The sequence below is a fragment of the Zingiber officinale genome, chromosome 2B (genome assembly GCF_018446385.1).
Source record: "Zingiber officinale cultivar Zhangliang chromosome 2B, Zo_v1.1, whole genome shotgun sequence".
NCBI classification, from domain to species: Eukaryota; Viridiplantae; Streptophyta; class Magnoliopsida; order Zingiberales; family Zingiberaceae; genus Zingiber; species Zingiber officinale.
In genome coordinates this window covers 123,527,098-123,549,254 of record NC_055989.1, presented here as the reverse complement: position 1 = coordinate 123,549,254, position 22,157 = coordinate 123,527,098, and the positions used below count along the sequence as shown (strand labels likewise).

General features: G+C 41.2%; 1 protein-coding gene and 2 pseudogenes across 1 annotated transcript; all 3 read right to left on the bottom strand.

Annotated features, from left to right (window-relative positions):
* Positions 1-38: 38 nt before the first annotated feature.
* LOC122048632 lies at positions 39-2,256 on the bottom strand (annotated as a pseudogene).
* Positions 2,257-6,168: 3,912 nt separating this feature from the next.
* Positions 6,169-8,388, bottom strand: LOC122048631 (subtilisin-like protease 4). Its single transcript, XM_042610176.1, has one exon. It carries the CDS (start codon positions 8,386-8,388, stop codon positions 6,169-6,171), a length of 2,220 nt encoding a protein of 739 aa, XP_042466110.1.
* A 3,884-nt stretch (positions 8,389-12,272) lies between these two features.
* On the bottom strand, positions 12,273-14,491 carry LOC122048630 (annotated as a pseudogene).
* Between the last annotated feature and the right edge of the window lie 7,666 nt (positions 14,492-22,157).

Below are 22,157 nucleotides of genomic sequence, written 5' to 3'. Positions count from 1 at the left end.
GGGAATTAATAGCTTCCTTTGCTTTATATAAATCATCATCACTCCAGGATGATGGAGATTGGACTTCTGACCACACTCCTCGCCTGGGAAACCCACATCAATTGCCCTTCAACAGTCGGTGACGACGCCCCATAGTCACTCCTTCGCTTGAAACTAATCTTGAAGCTCTTCTTTTCATTAACCTTCTCGAAGGTTAAGCTTCTCGGAACTACACGTGCCGAAACCACGTCGGGCACGTCTAACTTTGCGTAGTAAGTCGCTGCTGCCTTGCCGACGTTGGTCACGGTCCTTGTGAAGGTCACCGTCCTTGCCTCATTCGTCGGCAGTCGGACGGTGATGGAAGGATAGTTGAGCTCTCCTTCTGGGATGCTCTTGATCGACGAGCAGTTGATTTTGCGGTGGACGATGATTCTCACATCGGAGACACTGTAGCCAAGGCCGCAAAGGTATGGATGATAGTCCGTCGGAGAGATGTCGTAGATGAGTCCCGGGTCAAGGACCTTTAGAGGCATGACGTGGCCGGCTCCCACCGCGAAGAGGTCGGCTGGAAGGTTCCTCTCGTCAAAGATGGGGTTGTTGGTGTTATCTTTTACGTAGGCCGTCGTCATTATGGCAGATTTGATAGCTGCGGGCGACCAGTCGGGATGGGCTTTCTTGATAAGGGCGGCGATGCCGGAGAGATGGGGGCAGGACATAGAGGTGCCGGAGATGACATTGAATATTTGTGTGTTCCAAGCAGCAAGGACGCTGACACCAGGGCCGGTGATGTCGGGCTTGAGGATCCCCGGTGTATTTTGGCTAGGCCCACGGGAGGAGAAGGAAGTTATCGCCGGAGAGTGGGGCACATGGGTAATGGTGCCTTTGAAGACAATGGTGGCCGTCGGGAGGGAGGATGAGTTGATGTAAGCCTTGATCTTATGTCCAAAGGCATAGGGAATGTGCGACGCCGGCAGTACGTGGAGATCGGCGATAGTGCTGTAGCCGTCTTTCGGTGCATTGACAAGCACCATGCCTGCCACCCGCTTGCTTGACGACTTCCCCCTTCTCGATCCGCCCGTTGATGCCGCGGTCACAGAGCACAATCTTTCCCTTCACGTCGATACCGTTAAGGGAACCGTTGAGACATAAGGTGGAAGCGCCGCCAGGGAACACGAGAGGATACTTCTTCGATGAGAATCCCTGCGGCTGGTAGATGCTCTCGCCGTGGAACTCGCTGCCGTCGCCAAGCTTTACGGTGGCCAAGAACTCACGGTCCATAGTGCTGGCCGCCACAGTGAGTAACCATGGCGCGTCATTGGATACGGTGGAATTAAACGGCCCCGAGTTGCCGGCCGAGCAGCTGACGAAGACTCCCTTGCGCATGGCGTTAAAACCGCCGATCGCAATTGGGTCGCGGTAGAATGGACTAGGGTCACTACCGAGCGAGATTGAAAGCACATCCACACCGTCCTCCACTGCGGCGTCCATCCCAGCGAGTATGTCGTGCGCCTGACACTCGTCATTCGCGCAAACCTTATAAATGGCGAGATGCGCAAGGGGGGCCACTCCAGCGGCCACTCCCCTGGCTAGCCCGTACACATTAGCGCGCTTCACGAATGCTCCGGCGGCGGTGCTAGACGTGTGAGTACCGTGGCCATCGTTATCAATAGGCGAATCCATCGATCCGTTCCCGGACCGATTATAGTTGACGAAGGATCGGGCGCCGATGAGCTTATTGTTACAGAACTGCTCGGTCGATGACGACACGTTCCCTAAGTCGCAACGTCCCTTCCACTTGGGTGGAGGAGGCGGCATGCCGCGGTCACTATACGAAGGGTGGCCAGGGGTGATGCCGGAGTCAAGGACGCCTATGATGACGCCTTCCCCCATGTTGGTCGCGTTCCACACACTGTGAGTGCGGTGGCGCAGCCCCAAAAACAGGGGCGTGTGGGTGGTCAACGGACGGTAAACCAAGCTCGGAACGGCGCGCACAAACCAGTCGACCTTCGACATGGCCGCCACATCCCTCTCCGTCAGCATCGCCGAGAAGCCGGTCATAACATTCCGATAGGAGTGTATAACCCGCGACGCCGCATCATCTTCTTGGATCTCTAATGTTCCGGCCAAAAGGAAGGTGTAGTAGTCTCCATCATACGCGGAAACATCCGGTTGATCTTCGACGTGAACAATGTATGCTTTAAGCTCTTCGTCGCAGGCAGCCCCTTTAGCGAACAAGAGAAAAGAAACAAAGAGAAAGAAGAAAAAGATGGAGGTCATTGGTGCAGTAATTGAACGTTATCTTTTCCTTGTGGATGATTTACAGAAGAGAAGAGGTGCTTATTTATAGTCTCCAATTAGCAACTACTCGGTATGTGATTTGTTATTTTTGGTTTAATTTGACAACAAATTAGAAAAACTTACTATAATTGTCAAAACTTAAGCATTATGATCCGTGGTTTTGAATATCTCTCTTGTCCTTGTGGATGATATACGGAAGAGGAGGTGATTATTTATAATTATAGCAACCAACTCACATTCGTTAATGATTCGGTGTTTGATCTTGTAGTTTCCTTCGATTTGGCGACAACTAAGGATAATCCAATTAGCAATGTGATTTATTATTTTTGTAAAATTTGACAAGAAATTAGGAAACCCTATTATTCATTAATTGTCGAAACTAAAGCATATCGAAATGTGTGTTTGAAAATCAAAATAAAAATAGAAGGAAGTACAGTACTTTTCAAACTTCCTCGTGGTTTACTTTTGTTTTTTAAATGTGCTTTTATTTTTTTAATGATTCGGGTGGGTATATTTCGCTAGATTAATTTTGAAGATAGATAGTTTTTTTTTTCTTAATTCACCTATTAGGTAAATCGAAAGCAAGACTTATCTACATTTAGAAGTTAATCACTACTTAGTTATTTGTCCCATTTAATATTTAAATTTTAAATCTCTTTATGCTCCTCTAAATTTATTACTACACTATATATTTTTAATTGATTTTTTCAATTTTATTTTCTTGATAATTTATGTGTCAGAGTTTTCTATAACTAATTTTGAAGATAGACTACTACTAATATTTTTTTGGGATAATCTAGATGTTCTAGCATTGCTCGACTTGGAAGTAAGCGATTGTCATGACCCGAAGATTTTCTTCTCTATAGCAGGGATAGTCGTCTTGCTCGGACAATATTTGTCACCGTATAAAAAATTATAAATAACATCCTCGAGGGTATGTGCACCAGATTGTACAAACATAAATATGTAATTGTTTTTTTAGCATAAAGGATAAGTTATTATAAGAATCAATAAAAGGGAAATTGAGTAAAGACTATATTTTTCCTCCAGATTAATAAAAGCTATATGAACAAATATGAATTATTATAAGAAACAATAGCCCACTTTAGAGGATATCAGTAAATGATATATATAATATACAGTATTTTTTGGATTAACACTCTACTTTGTATTTTGTAACCCACAAAGTTGGGGCAAGTATGAATCTTAGTATGAATTTTAGATAAAGGAGAAGAATTAACAATAAGAAGGGAAAATCATAATCACACATTTGCTTGCCATCCATCTAGCAAATCGGACTAGAATCAACCTCAAATCAATCGATCTAGGAGGGGTGCGTTGCGCTGTGCTCGGGACTTCTAGATCAGTCATTAACTAAGGTGGCGTTTGGTTCTCTCCTAGGAATCGGAATGGAAATGGGTGTCATAGTATTGTGGAATGGGAATGGGTATGAGCTTGGGTATCATTCTTAAAAATAATGTTTGGTTAGTTGAATATTTTCAATCGGAATGAACCTAAATTTTCTTTTTTACCCTTAGAGGAACATAAGAGAAAAAAATTAGATGGAAGAGAAAGTTGAATGTGAGAGAAACATATGATGAGAGAGAAAGTGTGATGAGAAAAAATAAAGAGAGGGAAAGTGTGATGAGAGAAAATGAGGAGAGAGAACGTGATAGGAGAGATTGAAAATAGAAAAAGTATGATGAGAGAGAAAGAGTGATGGGAAAGAAATGAAGAGCGAGAAAGTATGATGAGAGAAAATGAGAGATTGAGGAGAAAAAGTAAGATGAGAAAATATGATGAGAGAGAAAGTGTGATGGGAAAAAATAAAAAGAGAGAAAGTGTGATGAGAGAAAATGAGAAGAGAGTGTGATGGAAGAGAATGAAGAGAGAGAAGATGTGATGAGAGAAAATGTAGAGAGAGTATGGTAAGAGAGATTGAGAAGAGAGCAAGTATGATGAGAGAGAAAGTATGAAGAAAAAATGAGGAGGGAATGAAGAGAGAGAAAATGATGAGAGAGAGTGTGTGATGAGAGAGAATATAGAGAGAAAATGGTAGAGAATGTGTGATGAGAGAGAATGAGGAGAGACAATGTGATGATAGAATGAGGAGAGAGAAAGTATAATTCGAGAGAAAGTCTGATGAAAAAATGAGGAGAGAATGAAGAGAAAGAAAATGATGAGAGAGAGTGTGTGATTAAAGAGAAAATGGTAGAGAATTTGTGATGAGAGAGAATGAGGAGAGAGAAAGTATATTGAGAGAGATAATGTGATGATAAATGAGGAGAGAGAAAATATGATGATAAATGAGGAGAGAGAAATATGATGAGATAGAAAGTATGATGGAAAAAATGAGAGAACGAAGAGAGAGAAAATGATGGGAGAGAGTGTGTGTGTGTGTGATGAGAGAGAATATAGAGAGAAAATGATGAGAGAGAGTGTGTGTGTGTGATGAGAGAGAATAAGGAGAGAGAAAGTATATTGAGAGAGAAAATGTAATGAAAGAATGAGGAGAGAAAATAAGGAGAGAGTGAAATGAAAGAAAAATTGAGCATATATACTAAGGGTATTTTCGTCCAAAACTTAATTCTCATTCCCATTCTCTCAAACCCCAAGTTTTTTGATTTCATTCCAAAATCTTGATTCCATTCCCATTAACCAAACACAAGTTTAGAAATGAATCCATTCCCTCATTCCCAAACATCTAAACCAAACGCCACCGAAGTTTGTTTGTATTTACAAATCGTACTTTATCTTATTATTTTTGTGCTTGTGATTTAGATCAATAAGTGGTTTCTCCACCACCAGAAAAGTTTCAGATAGGAGAAAAACTAGTGGGTGGGCGGCTCTCGTACTTAAGCCTTTGACGTATTGACCCTGGGGGTTAGGAACCAAGTAAATCCGCATATCTGTTTTCGTTCATTATTGTTTTTATTATATACCATTGCAACTAACTTTGATAGAACGGACACGACAAAATGAGTCAAAGAAAAGCGACGAGTTAATATTCACCCCCTCTATCGACGCCACCGGTCTTATTGTTACTTGAGGACTATAGAGAAGACAGCGTGCCGAGAGGATGACGTCGGCGATCAGGGAGAGAGATCAGTGAGATAGGGGAAAAGTCGGGCTGGAAAAACCCAAAATTTGCAAAATTAATGACTGAAATTTAATTATGTCGCTAATTAGAGATGAAATTTCATTTCTGTGGCAAATTTTATGATGAATTTTATTTTTCGTCAATAATTTTGCGACGGAATTAAACTTTCATCGCTAAATAAGGGACATAAACAATTAGCAATGGAAATTTAATGACAGAATATTAATTACGTCACTAAGTTGTGGGCTAAATAATATTCGGTCACTAAAAGTTGGATTGTTAATTGTAGGTTTTCTTGTAATGTAGAAAAAGTATGTAGTTATGCGAATAAGATATGACAAAAATATATGAAAATGTATTGACTCTAAATCCCCACTTGAGTCGATTAAATGAGCTAAATATATTGAGATGCGAGCCAAATATGTTACGTGATTCAATCATTCAAAGTGACAAAGCATGGTGAAAGATGAGATTGATTATGCCCACAAAAGTAGATCAAATAGATTAGGCAATAATTTCTAAAGAGTAAGAATGTTAAAGTAAAATAAGGTAGCATGATCTATTGTTCAAGAGTGCCAAGAGATATTGTAAAATTATTTTAATAGTATAAGAAATAATTACAAATAAAACAGACATGAATTATAATTTAAAATTTTTACAAAATGAAAAAAAGGGATAAATGCTTGTCCATGCAATATTCATAAATTTAGATGTATATACATGAATAAGAATATGATAATTAATATACATATGGGGAATTAATAGCTTCCTTTGCTTTATATAAATCATCATCACTCCAGGATGATGGAGATTGGACTTCTGACCACACTCCTCGCCTGGGAAACCCACATCAATTGCCCTTCAACAGTCGGTGACGACGCCCCATAGTCACTCCTTCGCTTGAAACTAATCTTGAAGCTCTTCTTTTCATTAACCTTCTCGAAGGTTAAGCTTCTCGGAACTACACGTGCCGAAACCACGTCGGGCACGTCTAACTTTGCGTAGTAAGTCGCTGCTGCCTTGCCGACGTTGGTCACGGTCCTTGTGAAGGTCACCGTCCTTGCCTCATTCGTCGGCAGTCGGACGGTGATGGAAGGATAGTTGAGCTCTCCTTCTGGGATGCTCTTGATCGACGAGCAGTTGATTTTGCGGTGGACGATGATTCTCACATCGGAGACACTGTAGCCAAGGCCGCAAAGGTATGGATGATAGTCCGTCGGAGAGATGTCGTAGATGAGTCCCGGGTCAAGGACCTTTAGAGGCATGACGTGGCCGGCTCCCACCGCGAAGAGGTCGGCTGGAAGGTTCCTCTCGTCAAAGATGGGGTTGTTGGTGTTATCTTTTACGTAGGCCGTCGTCATTATGGAAGATTTGATAGCTGCGGGCGACCAGTCGGGATGGGCTTTCTTGATAAGGGCGGCGATGCCGGAGAGATGGGGGCAGGACATAGAGGTGCCGGAGATGACATTGAATATTTGTGTGTTCCAAGCAGCAAGGACGCTGACACCAGGGCCGGTGATGTCGGGCTTGAGGATCCCCGGTGTATTTTGGCTAGGCCCACGGGAGGAGAAGGAAGTTATCGCCGGAGAGTGGGGCACATGGGTAATGGTGCCTTTGAAGACAATGGTGGCCGTCGGGAGGGAGGATGAGTTGATGTAAGCCTTGATCTTATGTCCAAAGGCATAGGGAATGTGCGACGCCGGCAGTACGTGGAGATCGGCGATAGTGCTGTAGCCGTCTTTCGGTGCATTGACAAGCACCATGCCGGCGCCACCGGCTTGCTTGACGACTTCCCCCTTCTCGATCCGCCCGTTGAGGCCGCGGTCACAGAGCACAATCTTTCCCTTCACGTCGATACCGTTAAGGGAACCGTTGAGACATAAGGTGGAAGCGCCGCCAGGGAACACGAGAGGATACTTCTTCGATGAGAATCCCTGCGGCTGGTAGATGCTCTCGCCGTGGAACTCGCTGCCGTCGCCAAGCTTTACGGTGGCCAAGAACTCACGGTCCATAGTGCTGGCCGCCACAGTGAGTAACCATGGCGCGTCATTGGATACGGTGGAATTAAACGGCCCCGAGTTGCCGGCCGAGCAGCTGACGAAGACTCCCTTGCGCATGGCGTTAAAACCGCCGATCGCAATTGGGTCGTGATAGAATGGACTAGGGTCACTACCGAGCGAGATTGAAAGCACATCCACACCGTCCTCCACTGCGGCGTCCATCCCAGCGAGTATGTCGTGCCCCTGACACTCGTCATTCGCGCAAACCTTATAAATGGCGAGATGCGCAAGGGGGGCCACTCCAGCTGCCACTCCCCTGGCTAGCCCGTACACATTAGCGCGCTTCACGAATGCTCCGGCGGCGGTGCTAGACGTGTGAGTACCGTGGCCATCGTTATCAATAGGTGAATCCATCGATCCGTTCCCGGACCGATTATAGTTGACGAAGGATCGGGCACCGATGAGCTTATTGTTACAGAACTGCTCGGTCGATGACGACACGTTCCCTAAGTCGCAACGTCCCTTCCACTTGGGTGGAGGAGGCGGCATGCCGCGGTCACTATACGAAGGGTGGCCAGGGGTGATGCCGGAGTCAAGGACGCCTATGATGACGCCTTCCCCCATGTTGGTCGCGTTCCACACACTGTGAGTGCGGTGGCGCAGCCCCAAAAACAGGGGCGTGTGGGTGGTCAACGGACGGTAAACCAAGCTCGGAACGGCGCGCACAAACCAGTCGACCTTCGACATGGCCGCCACATCCCTCTCCGTCAGCATCGCCGAGAAGCCGGTCATAACATTCCGATAGGAGTGTATAACCCGCGACGCCGCATCATCTTCTTGGATCTCTAATGTTCCGGCCAAAAGGAAGGTGTAGTAGTCTCCATCATACGCGGAAACATCCGATTGATCTTCGACGTGAACAATGTATGCTTTAAGCTCTTCGTCGCAGGCAGCCCCTTTAGCGAACAAGAGAAAAGAAACAAAGAGAAAGAAGAAAAAGATGGAGGTCATTGGTGCAGTAATTGAACGTTATCTTTTCCTTGTGGATGATTTACAGAAGAGAAGAGGTGCTTATTTATAGTCTCCAATTAGCAACTACTCGGTATGTGATTTGTTATTTTTGGTTTAATTTGACAACAAATTAGAAAAACTTACTATAATTGTCAAAACTTAAGCATTATGATCCGTGGTTTTGAATATCTCTCTTGTCCTTGTGGATGATATACGGAAGAGGAGGTGATTATTTATAATTATAGCAACCAACTCACATTCGTTAATGATTCGGTGTTTGATCTTGTAGTTTCCTTCGATTTGGCGACAACTAAGGATAATCCAATTAGCAATGTGATTTATTATTTTTGTTTAATTTGACAAGAAATTAGGAAACCCTATTATTCATTAATTGTCGAAACTAAAGCATATCGAAATGTGTGTTTGAAAATCAAAATAAAAATAGAAGGAAGTACAGTACTTTTCAAACTTCCTCGTGGTTTACTTTTGTTTTTTAAATGTGCTTTTATTTTTTTAATGATTCGGGTGGGTATATTTCGCTAGATTAATTTTGAAGATAGATAGTTTTTTTTTTCTTAATTCACCTATTAGGTAAATCGAAAGCAAGACTTATCTACATTTAGAAGTTAATCACTACTTAGTTATTTGTCCCATTTAATATTTAAATTTTAAATCTCTTTATGCTCCTCTAAATTTATTACTACACTATATATTTTTAATTGATTTTTTCAATTTTATTTTCTTGATAATTTATGTGTCAGAGTTTTCTATAACTAATTTTGAAGATAGACTACTACTAATATTTTTTTGGGATAATCTAGATGTTCTAGCATTGCTCGACTTGGAAGTAAGCGATTGTCATGACCCGAAGATTTTCTTCTCTATAGCAGGGATAGTCGTCTTGCTCGGACAATATTTGTCACCGTATAAAAAATTATAAATAACATCCTCGAGGGTATGTGCACCAGATTGTACAAACATAAATATGTAATTGTTTTTTTAGCATAAAGGATAAGTTATTATAAGAATCAATAAAAGGGAAATTGAGTAAAGACTATATTTTTCCTCCAGATTAATAAAAGCTATATGAACAAATATGAATTATTATAAGAAACAATAGCCCACTTTAGAGGATATCAGTAAATGATATATATAATATACAGTATTTTTTGGATTAACACTCTACTTTGTATTTTGTAACCCACAAAGTTGGGGCAAGTATGAATCTTAGTATGAATTTTAGATAAAGGAGAAGAATTAACAATAAGAAGGGAAAATTATAATCACACATTTGCTTGCCATCCATCTAGCAAATCGGACTAGAATCAACCTCAAATCAATCGATCTAGGAGGGGTGCGTTGCGCTGTGCTCGGGACTTCTAGATCAGTCGTTAACTAAGGTGGCGTTTGGTTCTCTCCTAGGAATCGGAATGGAAATGGGTGTCATAGTATTGTGGAATGGGAATGGGTATGAGCTTGGGTATCATTCTTAAAAATAATGTTTGGTTAGTTGAATATTTTCAATCGGAATGAACCTAAATTTTCTTTTTTACCCTTAGAGGAACATAAGAGAAAAAAATTAGATGGAAGAGAAAGTTGAATGTGAGAGAAACATATGATGAGAGAGAAAGTGTGATGAGAAAAAATAAAGAGAGGGAAAGTGTGATGAGAGAAAATGAGGAGAGAGAACGTGATAGAAGAGATTGAAAATAGAAAAAGTATGATGAGAGAGAAAGAGTGATGGGAAAGAAATGAAGAGCGAGAAAGTATGATGAGAGAAAATGAGAGATTGAGGAGAAAAAGTAAGATGAGAAAATATGATGAGAGAGAAAGTGTGATGGGAAAAAATAAAAAGAGAGAAAGTGTGATGAGAGAAAATGAGAAGAGAGTGTGATGGAAGAGAATGAAGAGAGAGAAGATGTGATGAGAGAAAATGTAGAGAGAGTATGGTAAGAGAGATTGAGAAGAGAGCAAGTATGATGAGAGAGAAAGTATGAAGAAAAAATGAGGAGGGAATGAAGAGAGAGAAAATGATGAGAGAGAGTGTGTGATGAGAGAGAATATAGAGAGAAAATGGTAGAGAATGTGTGATGAGAGAGAATGAGGAGAGAGAAAGTATAATTCGAGAGAAAGTCTGATGAAAAAATGAGGAGAGAATGAAGAGAAAGAAAATGATGAGAGAGAGTGTGTGATTAAAGAGAAAATGGTAGAGAATTTGTGATGAGAGAGAATGAGGAGAGAGAAAGTATATTGAGAGAGAAAATGTGATGATAAATGAGGAGAGAGAAAATATGATGATAAATGAGGAGAGAGAAATATGATGAGATAGAAAGTATGATGGAAAAAATGAGAGAACGAAGAGAGAGAAAATGATGGGAGAGAGTGTGTGTGTGTGATGAGAGAGAATATAGAGAGAAAATGATGAGAGAGAGTGTGTGTGTGTGATGAGAGAGAATAAGGAGAGAGAAAGTATATTGAGAGAGAAAATGTAATGAAAGAATGAGGAGAGAAAATAAGGAGAGAGTGAAATGAAAGAAAAATTGAACATATATACTAAGGGTATTTTCGTCCAAAACTTAATTCTCATTCCCATTCTCTCAAACCCCAAGTTTTTTGATTTCATTCCAAAATCTTGATTCCATTCCCATTAACCAAACACAAGTTTAGAAATGAATCCATTCCCTCATTCCCAAACATCTAAACCAAACGCCACCGAAGTTTGTTTGTATTTACAAATCGTACTTTATCTTATTATTTTTGTGCTTGTGATTTAGATCAATAAGTGGTTTCTCCACCACCAGAAAAGTTTCAGATAGGAGAAAAACTAGTGGGTGGGCGGCTCTCGTACTTAAGCCTTTGACGTATTGACCCTGGGGGTTAGGAACCAAGTAAATCCGCATATCTGTTTTCGTTCATTATTGTTTTTATTATATACCATTGCAACTAACTTTGATAGAACGGACACGACAAAATGAGTCAAAGAAAAGCGACGAGTTAATATTCACCCCCTCTATCGACGCCACCGGTCTTATTGTTACTTGAGGACTATAGAGAAGACAGCGTGCCGAGAGGATGACGTCGGCGATCGGGGAGAGAGATCAGTGAGATAGGGGAAAAGTCGGGCTGGAAAAACCCAAAATTTGCAAAATTAATGACTGAAATTTAATTATGTCGCTAATTAGAGATGAAATTTCATTTCTGTGGCAAATTTTATGATGAATTTTATTTTTCGTCAATAATTTTGCGACGGAATTAAACTTTCATCGCTAAATAAGGGACATAAACAATTAGCAATGGAAATTTAATGACAGAATATTAATTACGTCACTAAGTTGTGGGCTAAATAATATTCGGTCACTAAAAGTTGGATTGTTAATTGTAGGTTTTCTTGTAATGTAGAAAAAGTATGTAGTTATGCGAATAAGATATGACAAAAATATATGAAAATGTATTGACTCTAAATCCCCACTTGAGTCGATTAAATGAGCTAAATATATTGAGATGCGAGCCAAATATGTTACGTGATTCAATCATTCAAAGTGACAAAGCATGGTGAAAGATGAGATTGATTATGCCCACAAAAGTAGATCAAATAGATTAGGCAATAATTTCTAAAGAGTAAGAATGTTAAAGTAAAATAAGGTAGCATGATCTATTGTTCAAGAGAGCCAAGAGATATTGTAAAATTATTTTAATAGTATAAGAAATAATTACAAATAAAACAGACATGAATTATAATTTAAAATTTTTACAAAATGAAAAAAAGGGATAAATGCTTGTCCATGCAATATTCATAAATTTAGATGTATATACATGAATAAGAATATGATAATTAATATACATATGGGGAATTAATAGCTTCCTTTGCTTTATATAAATCATCATCACTCCAGGATGATGGAGATTGGACTTCTGACCACACTCCTCGCCTGGGAAACCCACATCAATTGCCCTTCAACAGTCGGTGACGACGCCCCATAGTCACTCCTTCGCTTGAAACTAATCTTGAAGCTCTTCTTTTCATTAACCTTCTCGAAGGTTAAGCTTCTCGGAACTACACGTGCCGAAACCACGTCGGGCACGTCTAACTTTGCGTAGTAAGTCGCTGCTGCCTTGCCGACGTTGGTCACGGTCCTTGTGAAGGTCACCGTCCTTGCCTCATTCGTCGGCAGTCGGACGGTGATGGAAGGATAGTTGAGCTCTCCTTCTGGGATGCTCTTGATCGACGAGCAGTTGATTTTGCGGTGGACGATGATTCTCACATCGGAGACACTGTAGCCAAGGCCGCAAAGGTATGGATGATAGTCCGTCGGAGAGATGTCGTAGATGAGTCCCGGGTCAAGGACCTTTAGAGGCATGACGTGGCCGGCTCCCACCGCGAAGAGGTCGGCTGGAAGGTTCCTCTCGTCAAAGATGGGGTTGTTGGTGTTATCTTTTACGTAGGCCGTCGTCATTATGGCAGATTTGATAGCTGCGGGCGACCAGTCGGGATGGGCTTTCTTGATAAGGGCGGCGATGCCGGAGAGATGGGGGCAGGACATAGAGGTGCCGGAGATGACATTGAATATTTGTGTGTTCCAAGCAGCAAGGACGCTGACACCAGGGCCGGTGATGTCGGGCTTGAGGATCCCCGGTGTATTTTGGCTAGGCCCACGGGAGGAGAAGGAAGTTATCGCCGGAGAGTGGGGCACATGGGTAATGGTGCCTTTGAAGACAATGGTGGCCGTCGGGAGGGAGGATGAGTTGATGTAAGCCTTGATCTTATGTCCAAAGGCATAGGGAATGTGCGACGCCGGCAGTACGTGGAGATCGGCGATAGTGCTGTAGCCGTCTTTCGGTGCATTGACAAGCACCATGCCGGCGCCACCGGCTTGCTTGACGACTTCCCCCTTCTCGATCCGCCCGTTGATGCCGCGGTCACAGAGCACAATCTTTCCCTTCACGTCGATACCGTTAAGGGAACCGTTGAGACATAAGGTGGAAGCGCCGCCAGGGAACACGAGAGGATACTTCTTCGATGAGAATCCCTGCGGCTGGTAGATGCTCTCGCCGTGGAACTCGCTGCCGTCGCCAAGCTTTACGGTGGCCAAGAACTCACGGTCCATAGTGCTGGCCGCCACAGTGAGTAACCATGGCGCGTCATTGGATACGGTGGAATTAAACGGCCCAGAGTTGCCGGTCGAGCAGCTGACGAAGACTCCCTTGCGCATGGCGTTAAAACCGCCGATCGCAATTGGGTCGAGGTAGAATGGACTAGGGTCACTACCGAGCGAGATTGAAAGCACATCCACACCGTCCTCCACTGCGGCGTCCATCCCAGTGAGTATGTCGTGCGCTGACACTCGTCATTCGCGCAAACCTTATAAATGGCGAGATGCGCAAGGGGGGCCACTCCAGCTGCCACTCCCCTGGCTAGCCCGTACACATTAGCGCGCTTCACGAATGCTCCGGCGGCGGTGCTAGACGTGTGAGTACCGTGGCCATCGTTATCAATAGGCGAATCCATCGATCCGTTCCCGGACCGATTATAGTTGACGAAGGATCGGGCGCCGATGAGCTTATTGTTACAGAACTGCTCGGTCGATGACGACACGTTCCCTAAGTCGCAACGTCCCTTCCACTTGGGTGGAGGAGGCGGCATGCCGCGGTCACTATACGAAGGGTGGCCAGGGGTGATGCCGGAGTCAAGGACGCCTATGATGACGCCTTCCCCCATGTTGGTCGCGTTCCACACACTGTGAGTGCGGTGGCGCAACCCCAAAAACAGGGGCGTGTGGGTGGTCAACGGACGGTAAACCAAGCTCGGAACGGCGCGCACAAACCAGTCGACCTTCGACATGGCCGCCACATCCCTCTCCGTCAGCATCGCCGAGAAGCCGGTCATAACATTCCGATAGGAGTGTATAACCCGCGACGCCGCATCATCTTCTTGGATCTCTAATGTTCCGGCCAAAAGGAAGGTGTAGTAGTCTCCATCATACGCGGAAACATCCGATTGATCTTCGACGTGAACAATGTATGCTTTAAGCTCTTCGTCGCAGGCAGCCCCTTTAGCGAACAAGAGAAAAGAAACAAAGAGAAAGAAGAAAAAGATGGAGGTCATTGGTGCAGTAATTGAACGTTATCTTTTCCTTGTGGATGATTTACAGAAGAGAAGAGGTGCTTATTTATAGTCTCCAATTAGCAACTACTCGGTATGTGATTTGTTATTTTTGGTTTAATTTGACAACAAATTAGAAAAACTTACTATAATTGTCAAAACTTAAGCATTATGATCCGTGGTTTTGAATATCTCTCTTGTCCTTGTGGATGATATACGGAAGAGGAGGTGATTATTTATAATTATAGCAACCAACTCACATTCGTTAATGATTCGGTGTTTGATCTTGTAGTTTCCTTCGATTTGGCGACAACTAAGGATAATCCAATTAGCAATGTGATTTATTATTTTTGTTTAATTTGACAAGAAATTAGGAAACCCTATTATTCATTAATTGTCGAAACTAAAGCATATCGAAATGTGTGTTTGAAAATCAAAATAAAAATAGAAGGAAGTACAGTACTTTTCAAACTTCCTCGTGGTTTACTTTTGTTTTTTAAATGTGCTTTTATTTTTTTAATGATTCGGGTGGGTATATTTCGCTAGATTAATTTTGAAGATAGATAGTTTTTTTTTTCTTAATTCACCTATTAGGTAAATCGAAAGCAAGACTTATCTACATTTAGAAGTTAATCACTACTTAGTTATTTGTCCCATTTAATATTTAAATTTTAAATCTCTTTATGCTCCTCTAAATTTATTACTACACTATATATTTTTAATTGATTTTTTCAATTTTATTTTCTTGATAATTTATGTGTCAGAGTTTTCTATAACTAATTTTGAAGATAGACTACTACTAATATTTTTTTGGGATAATCTAGATGTTCTAGCATTGCTCGACTTGGAAGTAAGCGATTGTCATGACCCGAAGATTTTCTTCTCTATAGCAGGGATAGTCGTCTTGCTCGGACAATATTTGTCACCGTATAAAAAATTATAAATAACATCCTCGAGGGTATGTGCACCAGATTGTACAAACATAAATATGTAATTGTTTTTTTAGCATAAAGGATAAGTTATTATAAGAATCAATAAAAGGGAAATTGAGTAAAGACTATATTTTTCCTCCAGATTAATAAAAGCTATATGAACAAATATGAATTATTATAAGAAACAATAACCCACTTTAGAGGATATCAGTAAATGATATATATAATATACAGTATTTTTTGGATTAACACTCTACTTTGTATTTTGTAACCCACAAAGTTGGGGCAAGTATGAATCTTAGTATGAATTTTAGATAAAGGAGAAGAATTAACAATAAGAAGGGAAAATCATAAATACCCTTCTTCGTTGCAATTGTAGCATCAGACAGTCCTTTTATTTCGATATTGCTTTCTCATCTGTGATTTAAATTTATTAGATTTAATAAATTTATTGATTTCCATACCATTAGGGCTGCTTCATTTTCATCAATTGATTTTTCGGAGTCTGAATCTTTGGTTCTTGCCTTCAGGGCAATGTTCTGATTTGGTCCTTTTCTTTGTCCTGCGCACCGAAATTCGTATAATTCGAAAGTAGAGAAATGACTTTTTAAAGTACTTAACACAAGATCCTTGGATATATAGTAGGAGTCTACTATAGTTGTCCATTCAGGTGCTCTTGGGAACTCATTTAAAGCATACCTAGCTTTGTGCGTCCCGATTCGTTACCGTTTCTCCGAGGTTTGTGTAGTTGTGCTACTGACTCTTTTTCTTCTATCCGGAGGTTCGTCAGTTGATTCCGGAGTGCGTCCCATCTTGCAAGCTTTGTTTCGGAAGTTCCTTCGTGCAGTTTCAGGAACTTCTCCCAAAGTTCTTTTTCTGAGCTGTAATCTCTGATTCGATTTAATTCCTAGGATGGAAGAATGATGAGTAGATGGAATTCTACTTTACCGTTTGCCACGAAGTCGGATTGTTCCTTCTTCGTCTATTGATATTTTTCTTTGTCTTTTGGAATTATAAAACCATATTTCATTATTAAAAGAATTTCAATATCTGTTTTGAAGAATACCTCCATCCGACATTTTCATTGTGCGAAGTCTCCCTCAAACTTTGGTGGGTGAATGCTTATACCGGTCATCGTCTTGATCTTGATGCTTCAGTTGGCGGTTAGTCCTTCTGTGGTAGTTGGGCTCTTGTTGGACTAGCGGGGACAGCCAGAGGGTGCAGCGTTTGTAAGAGAAAAATAAAATCTTTCTCTGTTTTTCAACTAAGATTAGTAGCACTATCACAATAATTATAATCTCAAAAATGAACAACTAATAAAAAGAAGAGGCAAACATATTTGGCTTGGTTACAACGTAGGTGGTTGTTAATCCAAGGCGGTTGCAAAGTTCTACTAAAAAAATCGCTTTCTATGTAGGCGGAGAAGCCTCTTACACTCTTTGAAAAGCTTAGAAAAGACTAGGAAATGATTACAGTAGTTATTCTCAAATTGTTATTCATTTCCTAGGTCCAGGGGTCTTTTTATAGCTCTTGAAAAATCTTATCTGAAGCTTGAAGGCGCCTCCAAAGGGCTTGGAAGGTGCCTCCAGCGTGGCAAGTGGATAAAGCTTTATCCACTTGCAAATGGCTAGTTTGATTGGCCGAAGGCACCTTCCATACTCATGGAGGGTGCCTTCCATACTTATGGAGGGCGCTCTCAATGCTTATGGAGGGTGCCTTCTGCCTGAAGGTGGTGGAGCGCAGGCGCGCCTCGGAGGTGCCTTCTATTCCCATAGAAGGCGCCTTCAGCAACTTTTACAGCCTCTCTATCCTCCATTGCTGCTCCGATCGTCTGGGTGATTACGACCAACCGAAATAGGGCCCACTCGAACTCAATTTCCGGCCTTCTCCTCGAGCAGACTTCCACTTCTACTTCTCATCCCTCGAACGTCGCGTACATTCTTCTCATCCACCTATATACTCTTCCGCAGCCCTTTCATCCCTCGAATGCACCAAGCCCATCGGCTCTCTTCTTGTACCATCCTTCTCGCTAGCTGCGTCTTCCGCTCGACTTCCTGTGCTCCTAAACTCCTGCACATTTAGACACATGGATCAAAATCAAACAAGACCCAACCTAACTTGGTTGTTCACATCAAAATAACCACGGGGTCCAATGAATTTAATGACTTATTTAAGTTTATTTATTTATTTGATCTTATATATATTGAATGAATATAATTAAGTTGTTACTAAATTGAATATTAAATTTGTTCATAAATATTTGATTCATTTATAACTCCACATCATGATGTGATTTTCCTTCCATCAATAGAGATTGATGTGCCCTGAGCCATGATGCAATGGCAAGATGCTCAAGTAGTTTTCCAAACATCTACTGTTTGAATCTCAGCTACAGCTAGGGTTGAGTATTTGATTAAAATTAAATTTTTTTTAGCTAATCGAATTGATCTAATTTTTCAAAAAATATCAAATAAACTGAATAAAAAAATATTAATTAATTCGAAAGAAAATTGAATTAATCAAAGATTTTTAGGATTTACTAATTTAGGGAGATTTAGGGATGGATGAGATATGATTATGATTCCTCCCCGGCTCTTCTTCCCCCTCAATATAGTTCCAATAATTCTTCTTCTTTCTTTGGACTAGATTTGGAAGAGGGCGCGGATGAAGACGAAGAGCTTATGAGGAGAGGAAGAGTTTGTGGCCGCCTTTTCTCTATTTTCTTTAGTCGTCTCTTCTTTTTTCCGTTTTGTCGTGAGTAGAGTAAGGACTTGAATGCCTCTTTCTTCGGACTAGATTCAGAAGTGGCCGCAGATGAAGAGGAAGAGCTTGCAAGGAGAGGAAGAGCTTGCGGCTGCCTCTTATTCCTTCGTACGCGTGGACGAAGAGCTTGTAACCACGGCTAGAGAGGTCAAGGTCGAACCGCATGCCGACCCTGGAGCAGACCATGGCTTCGGAGGTAAAGTTCGTGACTTCTATCCCTCCGCTTCTCCCTCCCACTTCTCATGATTTGCTTCTCCCTCCCACTTTTCATGATCAATTTCTCGATTAAATTAGTTTATTTGGGTTAACCAAATCAGAGATTTTCAAGTAAAAAATCATACTGGATTACTTGTAATAACTAATTAAAAAAATTAAATTTTGAAATAACTAAACTAAATTTTAAATTCAGTCGATTAATTTAGTCTACCTGAATTTTTGCTCACCCCTATCTACGACACAAAGAAGAACATTTTCCTCTAGTGGGATGAAAAATCTAATCGAGATTGAACCATCCACCTCAAAACTAGTTGGACCGAAGGGTCATATACCTAGATTATCAAAATTCATGTGATGTTGATTTTAAGGAGAAGGTTTAAAGAAACACTTTTAATATATTCAACAATTTCCCAAAGGGTGCACCCCAAATTTGGGATTTCCCAAGAGGGGCACCGAGATTTGAGAATGCCCTAAAATCACACCTCTTTCCCATTTTACCCCTCTACCAAAGTTGAATTTTTTTTTCTCTTCTCTTTCCTCTCTTGTTTGCTTCCTTTGCATATAACATCTTTCCTCTCTTCTCTTTCCTTTTAAATTAAATTAAACTTTAATTAAATTTTTAATAGATAATCCTCTAAATTTATTTAGTTTTAATTTTTAAACTTGAATAAAAATTTAAAAAATATAAAAGAAGATTAATAAAAACTATATAAAAATAATTTTTAATATCTAATTATAAAAGAATAAAAAAAATAAAACTAAAAATGAGAAGTGATTTTATTAATAAATAATAATAATAATAAATGAAATAAAAATTGTTGTTGTACTAATTTTTTAAATTCAACACGTCAGCGATGTTGGTGTTTAAAAATTAGTACACCAACTTAACACACTAGCATTATTGTGGTGTTAATTTTTAAAAACCAACACTTCGTAAACATGAGCCACAATGGTGTCAGTGTTTAAAAATCAACACTACGGTGATGACGGTATTTAAAATTACCATCGCAACTTAAAACCAGCATCATTATAGTATTGATTTTTTAAAAAATAATAAAGAATGACATATTTTTAGTCTGGAGCACTGCAGAAATCTACAGGAGTTAGAATGAATCTAATCAGAGTTCTCTAGGTCTATTAATGAGTTTTGACTGAAACTCATTGATGGACCCAACGAATTAGATTTTTCAAAAGTTAACATGTAATGGAAGACCCATTGATAGACCGAAGAGGGTAGTGTACTGAAGGTATTTATGGTGTTCATGTCTGGTTTCGACATCTCTATGATAAGTTATGTGTATGTGTCAATTACCTTAAAGTCATGAACTTTGAAAATGTTTTAATAACTGATGTTCTTGACTTTAAGATGATATTTCTTAGTAGATATAGACTCCAAGATACTTTAGAAACCTATAGCAATTGGAATGAGTCTGATATTCTATCTCTAGGTTCACAAATGAGTTTTGATCGAAACTCATTGAACCCTCTGAAAAGTCTTTAAACAATATTTTTTAGACTCAAAACTGGATATTACCGATTCTACCTAGTAATAAATATAGATCTCTAAACCAACTTCAATTTGACGCTAGAATGTCTCGTTCTGATATCTGAGTTAAAAGTTATGACATCCAGAAGCAGACAATTTGTTGGGACCGATGTGCCCGCTAGAGGGGGGGGTGAATAGCGTTTCGTCGTGCTTGCGTCGGTTTGCTTCGTCTTGATGATGATATGTAGCAGAAATGAAATACAAGACTCACACAACGCTAACAAGTAGATTTACTTCGTATCCACCTCAAGAAGAGGTGACTAATCCAAGGATCTACACATGACATGCTATCTCCACTATGAACAACTCCTTCTCGGTCACAGCCGGAGGCGGAGAAGCCTCGTACAAATCCACACACAACAACACAACTCACACAAGAAGAAAATACACGATACAAATGAAATACACCCTTTTTCTTGCTTACTTGTTGCTTGTTGTTGCCTCTTGAACCTTGAGAGAATACTCTCAAGAGCCTTCAAGAACTGGCGGTGAAAGTTGGAGAAGCTTCGTGAAGATCGCAGAAAAATCGCAGCGAAGAAGAACGCAAAGTTCTACGGAGAAAATGCTCTGCCCAGGCTTTAAACAATGCTCCTAATCGATCCAATTCATCCCCAATCGATTGCCACGTCAGCACCGCTTTATCACAACCGCCCATCACCTGCATCTTGCGCAACGGTCACTTCCCAATTGATCGACCGATTGAATGGGACTGCCTGAATCGATCGGTTGATTGATTCAGAACCTTTCTATGCTCTCGTGATCATGCGAGAGCTTCTGCTGCCCGACCGATCGATTGGCAGCTCCCAATTGATTGCCTGATCGATTGGGAAAGTCTCTGTGCTCGCGATTTCACATTCCAATCGATCGGCCGATCGATTGGGCCTTCCCAAAATCGCAGCATAGTCCAAATCGATCTACCGATCGATTTGGACCTTGTTCAATCGATTGCCCGATCGATTGAACACCTTGAACTTGACTCAAACTCAAGTTCAAAGTCCCAAACCCAACTTCCGGTTAATCGTGACCTGTTGGGTCTCCATGCCTAACATTTGGCCACACCCAACCAACCTCGAACTAGCCTTCTAGCCTCCTCCATCAGCCTTGCGTCCCTCGGATATCTTCCGATCCTTCACACCTTGCATTCAAGAACTTCCTTCGGCCTCATCCTAGTTATTGACTTCTCTTTGCCAAGTCACACTAGGACTTACCTTGCCAAGACCACATGCTTGGACTTACAACCTGTGCCAAGATCACACTTGGACTTTCCAATTGCCTGGCTCCTCACCAGGACTTTCTCCCTTGCCAAGATCACACTTGGACTTTCCAAATGCCTGGCTCCTCACCAAGACTTTCTCCCTTGCCAAGATCACACTTGGACTTTCCAATTGCTTGCCACCTCACCAGGACTTTCTCCTTTGCCAAGATCACACTTGGACTTTCCAATTGACTGGCTCCTCACCAGGACTTTCCCTTACCTAGCTCCTCACTAGGACTTTCCCAGTCAGGTCTCCTGTCAACCTTGACCTACTTGACTTGTATTCTCATCAACCTGGTCAACCCTTTGACCATCACCATAACCGGACGATTGCTCCAGCAATCTCCTTATATTGTCAAACATCAAAACTCAAATGCTGACTCAAGCTTGACTCAATTCAACCTGGTCAACCTTGACCTAGGGAATTGCCCCAACAATCTCCCCCTTTTTGATGTTTGACAATGCATCTAAGTTAGGCTAAATCACATAGCCTCAACCTCTTCTTTATAACAAGGCTAAATCCCATAGCCTCAAAATCTTCGTTATCACAAGGCTAAATCCTATAACCTTAAACTCTTCTTTATCACAAGGCTAAATCTCATAGCCTTAATCTCTTGTTTATCACAAGACTAAATCTCATAGCCTTAACCTCTTCTTTATACTAAGGCTAAATCCCATGTCACGCCCCGGGAAAGTCCCTGTCCGAAGAAATTTCGGCAGCACCTCCCCTGTACGGGTGACAATCTGAAACATTTCTACAGAAACAATATACATCAGCCACATGTGACTAGAATATGTACACAACCACACAGTTAATAATCTCAGCCTACACGGCTGGACAAATATAACAACAACCACGCAATTTTATATATTTTTATCAGCTCACTCGGCTGAAATCAAAACCAACACAGCGGAAAAACATAAATACAAGCCCATACAAAACAAAACAAACACTGC

Coding starts and splice junctions, on each gene's coding strand:
- LOC122048631 (XM_042610176.1), bottom strand. CDS start 8,388: ATGACCTCCATCTTTTTCTTCTTTCTCTTTGTTTCTTTTCTCTTGTTC.